Source organism: Barbatula barbatula (assembly GCF_947034865.1).
Source record: "Barbatula barbatula genome assembly, chromosome: 3".
NCBI classification, from domain to species: domain Eukaryota; kingdom Metazoa; phylum Chordata; class Actinopteri; order Cypriniformes; family Nemacheilidae; genus Barbatula; species Barbatula barbatula.
The window spans coordinates 28,468,761-28,483,517 of NC_136764.1; the positions used below are offsets into that span (position 1 = coordinate 28,468,761).

At 38.8% G+C, this 14,757-nt stretch overlaps 1 protein-coding gene across 1 annotated transcript; it reads left to right on the forward strand.

Annotated features, from left to right (window-relative positions):
• The first annotated feature begins 8,686 nt into the window (after nucleotides 1–8,686).
• igfbp1b (insulin-like growth factor binding protein 1b) lies at nucleotides 8,687–14,320 on the forward strand. Its single transcript, XM_079452390.1, has 4 exons — nucleotides 8,687–9,104; nucleotides 11,455–11,594; nucleotides 11,761–11,889; nucleotides 13,083–14,320. The coding sequence occupies exons 1-4, from the start codon at nucleotides 8,771–8,773 to the stop codon at nucleotides 13,206–13,208; spliced, it is 729 nt and encodes a 242-aa protein (XP_079308516.1). The 5' UTR covers nucleotides 8,687–8,770; the 3' UTR covers nucleotides 13,209–14,320.
• Nucleotides 14,321–14,757: the final 437 nt, after the last annotated feature.

Here is a 14,757-nt window from a genome sequence, read left to right on the forward strand (position 1 = left end):
CTTCCATTGATTACTGGACACTAAACCTCCACATCATCGCTTCTCCTATCCGCTTCCCACAGGTAAGGTGGTCGTACCTGTCAGTACAACTGCTTTGGAACGTGATGTACAATTGCTTTTGAAACCACATTGCATTTGTTTCAGCTGTGTCATATGACTCCTTTAAACACATGCGCGGTTAAGTCTACGAGACCCAGGTATGTCAGTGGAGGTTTCGGAATTCATGCTTTCAATCCTAATTATAAAGGCTAGCTGATATGTTAAAAGCAGCGGAGGTAAACTCATATGCTGGTTATAATGACAGAATGTAAATAGTCAATAATGCAATTCAGATATAATCTTATGGTGTGGAGTGCAATAAATGAGGAGACAGAGATACGTCGAGTCAACTTTACTCTCCACTTAAAACAATAAATCATATGAACAGCTAGTCAGAGTAAACTTCCACACACCGGTTAACACGGAGCCCACAACTTACAACATCCAACCCTTAAAGGTACAGTCCCTTGGTGAATGTCTCTTTCAGTCTTACTTGTGGGTCACCACAATGTTTTTTATATATGATGTTTGGGTAAACTCACTGGCATGGCTCTTGGCAAGCACTCTTTCTATGAGCGGCATCCATGCTGTCTTTAACCTATCAACATTTTACTGAGCTCAAAACACGGAGAACATAGTTTTAATAATGGAATTTCCGAAGTTATATGACATAATAAAAACAAGACAAATAAAGAGATTTAAATAAAGAATAAAAGTGGGTTGATTTGCAAGTTAAAATACACGATACGTGCTAAATGTCTTAGTAAAATGTGCCTAACAGTCATTAGTTTAGTCTTTACTGCAAAAATTTACTGCATTTTGTAAATATACATAAACTTGTAAATATACATAAACTAAAGTTACAGTGCAGTAGATGAGTTAATGCAGTACCAGTACACAGTTCTGTAGTGCAAAGGATGCAGTGTGTGTATGTATATCTTGCCTGAATCAGAATCTACTGCACTGTAACTTTAATAACTGCATTAACTCATCTACTGCACTGTAACTGTAATAACTGCATTAACTCATCTACTGCACTGTAACTGTAATAACTGCGTCTATTAACTTTATTAGAAAATGCTTTGTCTTTGAGATTAAAACGCCTTATCAATTTGGTATTTTAATTAGTTGTCAGTTATAATCATCACAATTAAAATAAATAAACATTTGAAATATATCAGTCTGCGTGTAATGAATTAATATAATTTACAAGTTTCACTTTTTTAATGGAAATAGTGAAATGCATCAACTTTTTGATGATATTCTTATGATATGACCAGCACCTATGGTTTCCGTAAGCCTGCCATCTAGTGGTAGTTGTTGTTTTCTGCACGGTTGCGCATGGATCTGCAGTTGCGTGTGTGTGTCCAATGCAAAACCGCGTAAAGAAAGTCCCAAAATCCAAATGAAGCGAACAGGATGTATGAACGCGCGTCACAGGATCCACAAATGCACAACTTCTCATTGGTATGCGCAAAATCAATATAGGCTACATGAACATAAAATAAAACATTGCGATCACAAATCTGCCTCTATTTGTACAAATCGCTTCGTGTTTATTCAAATCTACATTTCACAGAATCAAATCATAAGGCATTTGTTTGTGAATCGTAAAATACAAATGAAACGTGTATCACGTTCACGGATGACTTTGCGTGCATTTGTTAGTCATTTTGAGTCGAAATTCATCCCATACCATTGTGTTATGACTCAATTCCGTTGTGTTGTGACTCGATTCCATTGTGTTGTGGCTTTATTCCATTGTGTAATGGCTTGATTGCATTGTGAATTTATATTTGCTTTTTAAATTTCGTTGTGTTTTGCACTAGTGGGTCAACGTAATTTGTTGTTTAAAAATGTAACGATTGATTCACAAGAAAAACTTTCAATTCTACCACAGAAACATTAGTGACGATACAGAAAAGCACAACAGATTTATTTGTTTTGAATCGTTTATTTTGTTATTTATTCTAATACCAAACAAGTATATTTAATAGGATTTCAGTGTCAATTTTTTTTTAGCAACTGTTATTGAGTAGTTAATGGATAGTTATTTTAAATGGGTCTTAGTTGTTGAATCTTCTGCAGGAAGACATACAGCATTTAGTTGTTGTTAATTGTGTTAATTTTCATAAATCACGGAGACACGGTTTCATGCGGCTTGTTGTTCAACTGAACTCTTGTTTATTTATTCTTTTGCAGGTTACAACCTAAGGAATAATAACACAATCAACATACATCACATCTCCTCTCTTAAGAAATAGATTACACAACACAACTGCTATTATTCATTTCTCAATTAACACTATAACTTAGATAAATCAGTGTTGTTTCCATAACCGATTAACTATAAACATCTCTTTACTCTTTATCTCCTCTTTAATGCATTCATGGAGAGTAGAGTTTTGGTTGCCTAATCAGTCTTCCCCAGCTTGACCTTTTGACCTGTTCTTCCTTGTCCACAGTTGGTGTTACAGGACTTTTCACTGGTGACAGTGCAGGTGACTGCACTCTTGTACTACTATCTTCACTCTCACTGTTTGCTGAAGAACATTCATCCAACTCTATAGAGCTTGGTTGTGAACAAAATAGTTTCTCTGGCTTTAAGCAGGTGTCTTCTATTTCTTCTGAAAGTGTTTCCGTCAGGCCTTTGAATCACATATGATCTCGGTTGTTCATGACTCCTCAACACCATTGCTGGTTGCCAGTCGTTTTTTACTTTTACTCTCACTTTTTCTCCTTCTGCTATAGGTGGTAACTGTTTTGCTCCACAGTCAAAGTATCTTTTCTGTTTCAGCTGTCTGGCCTTGATGTCTTTATGTACATTCAGTTTTGGTCTCAACAGCTGTGTTGATGTAGGTAATTTTGTTTTCAGTCTTCGACCCATAAGCATCTGTGCAGGAGATAGTTTCACACCATCCAAAGGAGCATTTCTGTACTCCAATAGAGCAGTATAAGGATCTCTTTGGCTCTCCTGTGCTTTCTTTAACAGGTTCTTGACAGTCTGGATTGCTCTGTCATGATTCTGCTGCATCATGTCATGTTTCTCTTGGTTTAGTGGCAGGATCATGACATAACCTCATGTTAAATGTGGAGAGAGACAATTATTGTTCTTATGGCCTTCCATACTCTCTCCGGTCTCGTCTTTGTTCCCATCCTCTCGTTACCCTCTTTATTGATTAATGCCTACACCTGTTTCCCTCTTGATTTGCTCCCTTATTTAATGCCCTTGTGTCTTCTGTCTTGTGCTGGTTCATTGTGGTTGTGTGGTGAGTCCATGTGTCTTGTCAAGTCTAGTTCAGTGTATTTGTAGTTCTTGTTTTGAGTTTATGTTAAGTCTTTGTGTAGTTAGTCTTAGTCATGTTATTGTATCCATGTTTTGTTCTGTTACCCCCTCGTGGGTCTTTGTTTTATTATTTATTAAATTATTTGTTAACCCCTTACCCGCTGTCTGCACCTGGGTCCTCTGTCCGTGTCTCACCACGAGAATCATGACAGAATGAACCAGCCATAATCGGACCCAGCAGACAGAGGGATCGTTGTGGCAGCAGTTGAGGCTGCCGGATTCCCCTCCAGGGCTAGAGGTTGCCGGACTCCCTTCCAGGGTCGAGAACGCCGGACTCCCTCCTGAGTCGGGGCCGCCGGACTCCCTACCAGGGTTGAGACTGCCGGATTCCTACTCAGGGCCGAGACCGCCGGACTGCCTTACAGGGTTGAGACCGCCGGTCTTCCCTCCAGGGTCGAAGCCGCCGGAATCCTGTGGCCACCAAGGATCCCCAGCCGGGCATTCCAGGTCGGTGCAGCTGGGCATTCCAGGTCGGTGCAGCCGGGCATTCCAGGTCGGTGCAGCCGGGCATCCAGGTCGGTGCAGCCGGGCACTCCCGCCCGGTGGAGCTGGGCACTCCCGCCCGGCGGAACCAGGCATTCCCACCTGGTGGAGCCGGGCTTTCCTGCTTGGCGGAGCCGGGCATTCCAGCCCGGTGCATGCGGCCATTCCAGCCCGGTGCATGCGGCCATTCCAGCCCGGTGCATGCGGCCATTCCAGCCCGGTGTATGCGGCCATTCCAGCCCAGTGCATCCTGTTCGTGTCTGCCGGCTCTCCTGTTCATGTCTGCCGGCTATCGTGTTTGTGTCTGCCGGCCATCCTGTTCATGTCTGCCGGCTAGTGTTTTCGTGTCTGCCGGAGCTACCCAGTCCGTGTCTGCCCCTGTTTGGACTTCCCTTTGGACTCTTGTGTGCCCCTTCCCTTGGACTCTTGTGCTTGCCCGTTTTGATTTATTGTATTGTCATGTTGTATTATGTTGCCATTGTCACAGTCTGTCTTGTCTTGTTTGTGCCTTGAGGAGCATCAGGTTGCTGCTCCTTTAGGAGAGGCTTATGTCATGATTCTGCTGCATCATGTCATGTTTCTCTTGGTTTAGTGGCAGGATCATGACATAACCTCATGTTAAATGTGGAGAGAGACAATTATTGTTCTTATGGCCTTCCATACTCTCTCCGGTCTCGTCTTTGTTCCCATCCTCTCGTTACCCTCTTTATTGATTAATGCCTACACCTGTTTCCCTCTTGATTTGCTCCCTTATTTAATGCCCTTGTGTCTTCTGTCTTGTGCTGGTTCATTGTGGTTGTGTGGTGAGTCCATGTGTCTTGTCAAGTCTAGTTCAGTGTATTTGTAGTTCTTGTTTTGAGTTTATGTTAAGTCTTTGTGTAGTTAGTCTTAGTCATGTTATTGTATCCATGTTTTGTTCTGTTACCCCCTCGTGGGTCTTTGTTTTATTATTTATTAAATTATTTGTTAACCCCTTACCCGCTGTCTGCACCTGGGTCCTCTGTCCGTGTCTCACCACGAGAATCATGACATGCTCTTTCACTTTGCCCATCCAGGACTCGAGGTGGTATGTCCAAACTCCCAGTTTTCTGCAAATGCTTTGAATTCTGCACTTGAGAATTGCGGACCATTATCCGAAAAAACACTTCATCCGGGATCCCATGTCTCACAAAAATGGATTTAAGAGCTGTCACCACATGTTTGCTTGTTGTCTGTGTGAGTTTAGCAATCTCTGGAAACTTTGAAAAGTAATCAACACACATCAAATACTCCTCTGTCGAAATGAAACAAGTCTACTCCGACTTTCGCCCATGCTCTGTCTGGAATCTCATGTCAAATGAGTGGCTTTTTGGTGTTACTCCGTCTGAAAGTATTACAGATAGCACACTTCAACACAACATCCTCAATTATTTTTGCCATGCTGGGCCAAAACATCACATTTCTTGCCCTCTCTTTGCATTTGACAATACCCAGATGTGATTCATGAACTCTTTTTAGCATGTCTGCTCTCAAGCTTTGTGGAACTACAATTCTCCAGTTCTTAAAGAGTAACCCATCTGAACAGGTAAGTTCTTCTCTGTAAGTCCAGTCCTTTTTTATGTCTGCTGGAACTTGTCTTATGTCTGCAGGCCATCCTGACTGAACTGCTTCCACAACTTTTTGCAACTCTTCATCTTCTGCTGTTGCTGTTCTGAATGTATTCTGCTTTTCCTTTGAGATTGGCAGACAACGTATGAACTTGTAACTCATCTTCCAGAAGTGGTTCCGTTTGTTCTCTTAGGTTAGCTCGACTCAGAGTGTCTGCTATGTATAATTCCTTTCCTGGCTTGTTGCTGACATGTATATCATATAGCTGCAATCGCATCAGCATTCTCTGCAGTCTCGGAGGAGCTTTTTGGAGAGACTTTTTACACACGGTCTCCAAAGGCTTATGATCCGTCTCCACTTGTACTGTCTTTCCATAGACGTACTGATGGAACTTCTCGCAGCCGTAGACAATCGCCAAGAGCTCTTTTTCTATTTGGGCATATCTTTTCTGACACTCAGTAAGAGACCTTGAGCCGAATGCCACCGGATGTCCTTCTTGCATATAGAATATGAACTCATGTACACATACGTATAATGTATAATATGTAAACTTTCCTGTAGCTCAGTGGTAAGAGCATTGCGTTAACAACTCAAGGTTGTGGGTTCCATCCCAGGGGATTGTAGATACCTATGTAAAATGTATATGATAATGCTATGTATGTCGCTTTGGATAAAAGCGTCTGCTAAATGCCTAAATGTAAATGTAAACTGGAAATGTACAGTAAATACCAATATTGTTAACATTTTCCACTTAAATTATATCACATGCATATAAAGTAAACAAAAATACTAGTGAAGTCAACTTTATTTATATAGTGCTTTTTACAATTTTCATTGTTAAAAAGCAGCTGTACAAGAAAACATATCGTCTATAAGCAAAACATATAAGGTTATGCAAGTCAAAACAAAAAAGTCAAAACACAGAGACAGACACATAGATTCAGAAACACCTACACACAAAATACTCCACACCACATGCACCGACACACATACAAACACGCACACAGACAAACACGCAGACACACACGCACACGGGCCATCACCTTGAACCACACACCCAAGATGAGAGAGAAACAGAGGTCAAATATTAAATGGACTATAAATTCCTATATGCAGTTTTAATAGAATAAAACTTACTTAAATAACCCCCCCCCCGGCAAGGCAAACAGTGCAAAACAGTATGCAAATGATGGCGAGGAACCAAAGGGGGGGGGGGGGGGGGGGGAACTCAGAGGGAAACCAGGCCTAACCAGGGGATTCCAGTTCCCCTCTGGCAAAAGCTGTAGCCTCTGCACAAGCTTGACAGTGCTTAAACATAAGGCAAGATAAAATTAGATTTAAGATTATCGTTAATAATCTAATTGCTGCTGAACTTTTGTGGTGAAGACGTGTCAAGTCGCTGCGTCCTTAATCATTTAAAGGTTTAGTCATTTAGCAGACGCTTTTATCCAAAGCGACTTGCAAAGAGTTCGGGGAGCAATAAGCAATACCCCTTCCATTTAAACCCCTTCACAGAACAAAATGGTTGAAATGACAGATAAATGGTTTGGTGTGTTTCTGCAGGTGGATCTGCCCCAGGAGAGGTCACACATGTCATATATTTTCCACGGTGGCGACTAAATATTTGTTTAAACAATTTGAATTTGCATTTCTTTATTCCTTGCATTTTCTTGTATGATTTCCTCAATAAAAGCAAAGATGTGGAGGGCAGAGGTTTATCATAATGTCTAGTCAATTTTTTTCTTTCCATAATCTTTGTGAAACACATTGTGCTCCTATTGATGTACTCCTAAGTCTACAGTTGTCACGGTTGAGGAATTCATTGACTCTTCCTTGCGCTGTGTTTTGTGTCTGTAGGCGTGGTCGCCGATGATCCTCCGGGAGAATTAGCGCCAGCTAATTATAGTATTTATACTCATCTTCTGTGTGGTTCAGTTCCTGCTCGGGTCTCTGCGCTGCAGTTCCGGGACCAGTGTGAGAGAGGTCTCTCCTGTGGCAGTTCCAGACTTCCTCTCGCATCGTTTTAGGAAACTTCACCCGACCCTTCCTCGGATCACCGAGTCGCCCCGACCCGAGCAAGCCTGCGCTACGCGTCCTGCCTGATTGTGACCAACACAGCACGGAGAGACTGTGCCTTTGTTTATTCTCGTTTTGAGTATTGAACTTTGCTGGTGCAATAAACGTCAGTTCAACTTGCTTTTGCCTCCGCTGTTCTTTCGCCCGTGACAACAGTAAGCCTGAAGGATTCAACATTTTGTAGCGTTATATAATATAAAAATAACGATATAGCTTTACAGTTCACCCCAGAATAAAAAAATGATAATTTCCTTACCATCGTTTCCTTCCAAAACTGTATGACTTTATTCCTTCTACAGAACACAAAAAAATTTAAGAACATTGATAAAGCAAACATTGGTCCACATTGACTTCTATTGCATGGACACAAAACCATATTTGTCAAAATATCTTCTTTTGCGTTTCATAGAAGAATGAGTCATAATACAGATTTGATGAATGTATAAACAATGGCACAGTTTGTGTGTTTTGGTTGTCTATCCCTTTATGTGGGAAACAAATACAGTATGTGCCCATTGTTTTGCATTTTAAAAATTAAATCTGTATGTCATTGAACATTACTCACAAGAGCCTGATTTTTTTCTATTAAAATATCAGATTTGCCATTTTTTATTGCAAAAGCAATAGTGAGATGTCAGAACATTTTGTGTATAGCAAGTAAGCTTGAACTATTGGCTGACCTCACTTTCATTGTTATTCAAACATTGCTCCTGAAATGTCCAAAGTTTGCTGTAGATTAGCATGACTAATACTACACCAGGAAACTCTTAATGACCACACATTATGACAAACATGTTGTGATTACTTCAAAGCAATCCGTCTAGTTATGCAACAGCCAAATGACCTTGTTTTATGACCCAACTCAAAAACAATGTATTGGTTTACGCTTTTATCAAAGTATTGTGGGTTCCTTATGTAACAGAGTGGACCATATTTTCATCTTCCTTCTAATGTGATGTTCCAAATAATAAAATTTATATTATTAAAAACAATTTCACAAAATAAACTGAAGAATCCTTGTAGCACTCTCTGTTCTAGAGTAAATATTGACATCAAGTGTACGCAATCCGAGTTAAAACAGACGAATTCATACACATGACCAGCATGTCAATGATTAACTTGTCATGCATAAATACATACGTGCAGTGCAGATCTAAAAAGAACCAGATCTGATAAACACAAGACCAGACTTTCAGTTCAACACTAAACAGCATCTGTTTAGCAAACTTTTTATTTACTATGAAACGATTGTGTTTGTTTTTGTTGTTTGTGAGCATTCTCCAGCCAGCAGAGCATTCACCTGTGGTTGGGACTGAACCAATCCGCTGCGTGCTGTGCTCCCCGGAGCAGCTTCGTGCCTGTCCAGATGTATCCTCGGACTGTGTTGAGGTCCTGAAAGAACCGGGCTGTGGATGCTGCTTCACCTGTGCTCTGAGGAAAGGGGATTCTTGTGGAGTATACACGGCTCATTGCGGTAATGGATTGCGTTGTACACCAAGGCCCGGTGACCCACGGCCACTGCACACGCTTACCCGTGGCCTAGCGGTCTGCACTGAATATGATGAGGCCGAAGGTACGTCTCTCAACAGCACCAGTAGATTAGTAAATATCTGAATACTGTCTGCATATACATGGAGTCTATATCTAGATTAATTAACATTATCGCTTTGTTAAATGTTTGTATTTAACTATGTCAAGTCAAGTGAACTTTATTTATATAGCGCTTTTTACAATTTTAGTTGAAACAAAGTAGCTGTACATGATACATATTGACAATAAGCCAAACATTAATGTTATACGTTAAATAAAAAAAGTGAACACATAGAATAGTTACAGACATGCACACAGGTTCATAGACACCCACATGCATAAAACACAACTCCTCACGCACAAAGCACAATATACACGCTCACTGACACACAGCGTGGATATCTCAGAGAAGCATGCATTTAAGATAAAAGAGAGAAACACAAATCAAATATTATACGACTATAAATTACTATATGTCATAATAAATTAAGCAGAATGTTACATTTTAAAGTCATATTAATCAATACGAAAACTTTTAAAATTTTAAAGCTGATGTCAGCAGCCCCAAAGTCAGGCAAACACTGCAAAACAGTATGCAAAGGATGGCGAGGAACCAAAAACTCTAATAGAGAAAAAAAACCTTGGGAGAACCAAGGCCCAACCCGAGGAAACAATTCCCCTCTGGCAAAGACTGCAGCATCTAAGCTCGACAGTGCTTGCACAACAAGGCTTAGTAAAAAGAAGAAAAATAGGTTAAGGTAGATAATAGGTTTAATATTATCATTAATCTAATAGCTGTTGACATTTTTGTAGTGAGGACTTGACGGGTTGCCGATTCACCCTCTTTTAGCTCTACCATCTCAGCTCTTTTCAGGTTGCCACTCCCCTCTCTCCGCTCTAACGCCAGGTCTGGGCATGAACTGCATCCTGCTCGCTCGGGTAGCCTCGGAACAATGAAATAGGAAAGCTGAGAGTAGAGTACTGTTGTACATTCTTTAATGCAGCAGTTGTTATGGGAAGTGTTCCAGTTGATCTAACTAATGCAAACTAAATGCTAGAATTTTATAGTTTTATTTAAATAACACTGCATATAGGAATTTATAGTCTCTCTGATATTTGACCTGTGTTTTGACTTGCATAACTTTATATGTTTTGCTTATAGTCAATGTTTTCTTGTACAGCTGCTTTGCAACATGAAAATTGTAAAAAGCGCTATATAAATAAAGCTGACTTGACTAAAGCCCCAACGGATTTGTATTATGGAGGTGTAGTGTATTCAAGGTTGAAATGGTGCGTTACAATAACCTAGTCTTGACGTCATGAATGCATGAATTAGCTTCTCTGCATCTGATGACATAACTGTTTTACAAAACGCAGTTTTACAGGTGTTGGCGACATGGCTTTCAAATGACGGATTGCTATAGAATAAAACGGCAAGTTTTTTTTCTGACGACATGGTTTTTATGGAAAATCTGTCAATAGTTAAACAGTATTCTTGGTTGTTACGTATGGCGGTTTTCAGTACACTACCTAAAACTTCTGTTTTGTCAGAGTTAAAGTGGTTGTATCTCAGACAGTTTTTTATGTTATGTTGACATGTTAATCTAGACAATGTTAATCTTGAGTATTTACAGAATAGTATCGCACCCTTCAAATATCCGCAGAGTCTTTAATTTGATCACATTTATAAAAGACAGATACAGCTGTACTATTATTTCCGAAACCATGCGACGCATGTGGGGTGGCGGGGCTGAACGAAAGCATGTGCGCACACATTGCCAAGAAAACACAGATTCCTCAAACTTGACTATTTAGAGGAAGTAAACTCACTTATCGCGATTCATGTCCGGCATCTTTTAGCGTGGGGACCGCCGCTGCATCTATCAGTTTCAAACGATCTCCAAATCCAGCGTTATTTCCACCTTTATTTAACATTCATCACCCAAATGCTCCGAACAAACAACACAGCTGAACTTTGCGAACATAGTGCTCTTTCTCTCTCCTGCACACAAGTCAAAGTGACTTGTGTGCATGCTCCTTCTGCCGCTTTGCATGGTTGATGCGTGGGCGTGCCGCGCGCCTTTCCGGGAGAAGTGTCTAAGAAAAGTTGTTACGTACCGATTGTTCATGTCCGAAAATAACATCCGAAACCTGTACAACCACTGGGGAAGTGTATCGAGCATAGAAGTACTAAGTAATATGTTCAAAAAATGTTTTGACAAGTTAAGCATGAGAAGACATTTATCATGTCAGAATGCATGACACACCGTTGCATCCGTCCTTTAAGAAATAAAAAGTTGTATGTACTTAACCATGCTTCCTAGAGGTCGTTTAATTTATTTTCCAACCAAATTAAGCCAAACTGACAATGACTTATCTATGTCCCTTTTTAGAAGAAACATATATCACTGACCAGAGCTCTTTGCACAACCTGCTGGGACTCAACAGGCCACTTGACGCACAGGATGGTGCCGAAGCACAGGAGAGCATGAAAGCTAAAGTGAATATGATCCGAAAGAAGCTGCTAAAACAGGTACTGTCACTCAAAACTATCGTTCTATTGCTGGGTCAAGGATTAATGGGTGAAGGCATTAAAGAACTGAAATAGTTAACCCAATGAACAATTCTCTCATCCCGTGTTTAACATAATATTCTTTGTGCTTTCTCTGTTTTCCTTTTTTTGTATTCCTTCCAACTAGGGCCCCTGTCACACTGAACTGCATGCGGCTCTGGACATTATTGCTGAATCACAACTGATGTTAGGCGAGAAGTTTTCAACTTTCTATCTTCCCAACTGTGACAAGCATGGATTCTACATAGCCAAACAGGTGAGCCGTCCTGTCTATCTATACCCTTAACCTTTTTGCGCTTTTCTTTTGGGGTGTACACTCATGGTCTTTGGGGTCTGCAACAAAATATAATTTTGTAACAAAATAATATTTTTTTGACTAATGTCAAAAAGATTTACCCTGTTTATTGATGTTTTTACTCCATATTTGTGAAGCTTTTGGAGGATATATGATTTAATTTAAATAAATTAATATCTTTTTAATAAGTTTTTATAGAAAAACAGCTTTTTTTTGTAAAATTCACCTTATAAAAGACCCACATTTCTTACTGTCAATGCAGTTTTAAAAGTATTTTTTTTTCACTTTTATCAGTAGATTGCTTCAGTTGGATATTGCAGTTCATATTATGAAATCACAATTATAGCAACAAAAATACTAATGATTAGAATCAAACCTGAACAAGATACAAAGAGAAAGTTGCAGTCATAAGTTTATAATTTATTATCGTAATTTTCGTATAATTCTACAAATTTAATCAAAAATCAGTTAATCGCTGTAAAAGAACTGTGTGTCTGTGTTTAATTGTTTTGTCCTATTCTTTTCATTTCTCTATCTCTCTATCGCTCTCTCTCCCTCTCTCTCTCTCGTGTGAGTGCCTGTGATGATCATGATCCTTTCACATTGGGGATGTTTTTTGAATTATTGGAAGTGGGCTTTGTTTCTTTCTATGTGTGATCTACGTTGTTTCTGATTTTGAGGATGAATTTTGTCCATTTTTTAAGCAGGGTCTCCTAGAGACCCTGAAGACCATGAATGTGACTTTTTTCCGCACCAAAATAAAATCAAGATATCATTCCAATTGTTTTTGTTTGTCTAGTTTATGTTATCTAGAAAGTGTTTTTACAAAGTATCAAGTATCAGTATAAAAATTTTTTAATTTTCAGGACAAAAAGACCCCAAAGTCTTTAAAGAAAAAACATAAGTGTTAAAGCAAAATTTCAAGTGTCTTTTTTTCTGTTTGTTATTTCCTTTTTCTAGTTTCTGATCCACAAGCAAACAATGCGCTTTACAAAAAACACCGTAGAAATAGAATTGAATTTCAAAATCTGCATGTCTGTTGCATTATGCTAAAAGAGGCTTGACAGCAATGCAATGATGTATTGTACTTTTATGTTTTTCTGATCACTGACACCTTGACATGTACTAAGTTGAAACATGTTTCCTGTTTTCAGTGTGAGACATCTCTCATTGGTCAGTCTCCACGATGTTGGTGCGTGTCTTCCTGGAATGGAAAGAGAATTCCAGGCACTGGTGATTTAACATCAGATGAGAAATGTCATCAGGAGGTCACCCCCTGAAAACATGACTTGTTACATAGCAACGGTTGTTCTCTACATTTATATTCTATAATGACTATTTATTAAAAGTGTTATATTTTTTTATATTTATAACATAGTTTTTGACTGAATTCTGCAAGAGGAAACATACTGATGTTGAAAACCTCACCCTAAGAAAGATTGAATCTACAAATTCATATATGGAGGTGGTGTATTTTTCTGCCCTAAAATTGTAAAAAGGACTGAAAAATGTAATGCTTTGAGAAAAAAATTGCCTATTATGCCAGGGACCTTGTTGCACCCTACTATCTTAATGCTCCAGGTTAACATTTTGCTTTGTAATCGGTCATTTTATTTTTCCTTTATTTCTCATTACCTGGTATTTTACCTCACACTTTGATTCAGTATTGTGTATCTGTTTATGCATATCCAGTTTCACTCAAAACAACTTCTTTGGACCTTACATTAATGTGGAAATTGTTTCATTTTTTTCTTGTGATCTGTAAGTACAATTGTAAGTTTTATTGTTTTTTTGTCACTTTTCGACTAAGCAAATGTCTACCTCTACACATGTTTCTATGCTTTTTTTGGGTTGTAATTATTGTAGTTTCTTTTAAATGAGAATATGACATTACATTATTAACTTCCTGATATATTGCCATATGTTTGGATTTACTTGTTGCTGTATGCATTCTGAAAGCCCATACGGAAATGTCATATATGACATGCATGTCCCTATATCAGTAGTGATCTTGCCATATACAGTATGTTACATATAAGACAATAATATTATTAACACATGTATACTTACATCTTCTAGATAAATGTAGATATGTGTTTATAACATACTTAAAATGGCCATAGTAAATTTGTATATAAACATATATTTAAAGTATGCATATGGTTAATTTTTATATGGTATTGCATGTTATGACCATATATGTTAACGATATACAGTATATACATTTTTTTATTGTATTATATGATATAACCATATAAGTTGATAATATATTATATTATATGCAAGTTTATTAACCATACATACCTTAAATATCTTATTTATTGTAAATGATTAAATGCTAAAAATTACTTTTTGCTCAAAATTTTCCATGTTTCAATAAAATTTCCTGGGGAAAAACTACAGATTAATTTTTTATAATGATTTTAAAATTTTAAGACTAAATGTCAATTACTTGTTGTAGAACAAGGAATGTTTTGTAGAGCTGTATCAGCACTTGGTTTAACATTTCCATATGGGCTCTCATTAGCTGATCACCCTGGTAAATATGGCGGCCTAGCCTGTGCCCATTCCCAAATTTGCTGCCAGAGCTCCCTCACAAGTTGCACCCTCAAGAGCTGTTGCTGGCACCTCGGTTTGCCACCTGATGGCGCGATGCTACTTTGTGATCTGCCTGTGTTTTGTGAACATTAATTATAGTCTTTAAAGACTGAAGTACGGGATAATTGAAAGCGATTAAAGTGAAAGTGACCTATTTGTCTGTTATGGTGAACCATACCTGAAATCTGATCTCAATTAAGCAGCCTTTAGCCGTGACCATATACACCAGAT

Bases quoted from the DNA above. Each gene is read 5' to 3' on its own strand.
- igfbp1b (XM_079452390.1), top strand. From the start codon at position 8,771: ATGAAACGATTGTGTTTGTTTTTGTTGTTTGTGAGCATTCTCCAGCCA. The intron at 9,105-11,454 runs GTACGTCTCTCA...GTCCCTTTTTAG, and splicing joins TGAATATGATGAGGCCGAAG to AAGAAACATATATCACTGAC. The intron at 11,890-13,082 runs GTGAGCCGTCCT...TCCTGTTTTCAG, and splicing joins GATTCTACATAGCCAAACAG to TGTGAGACATCTCTCATTGG.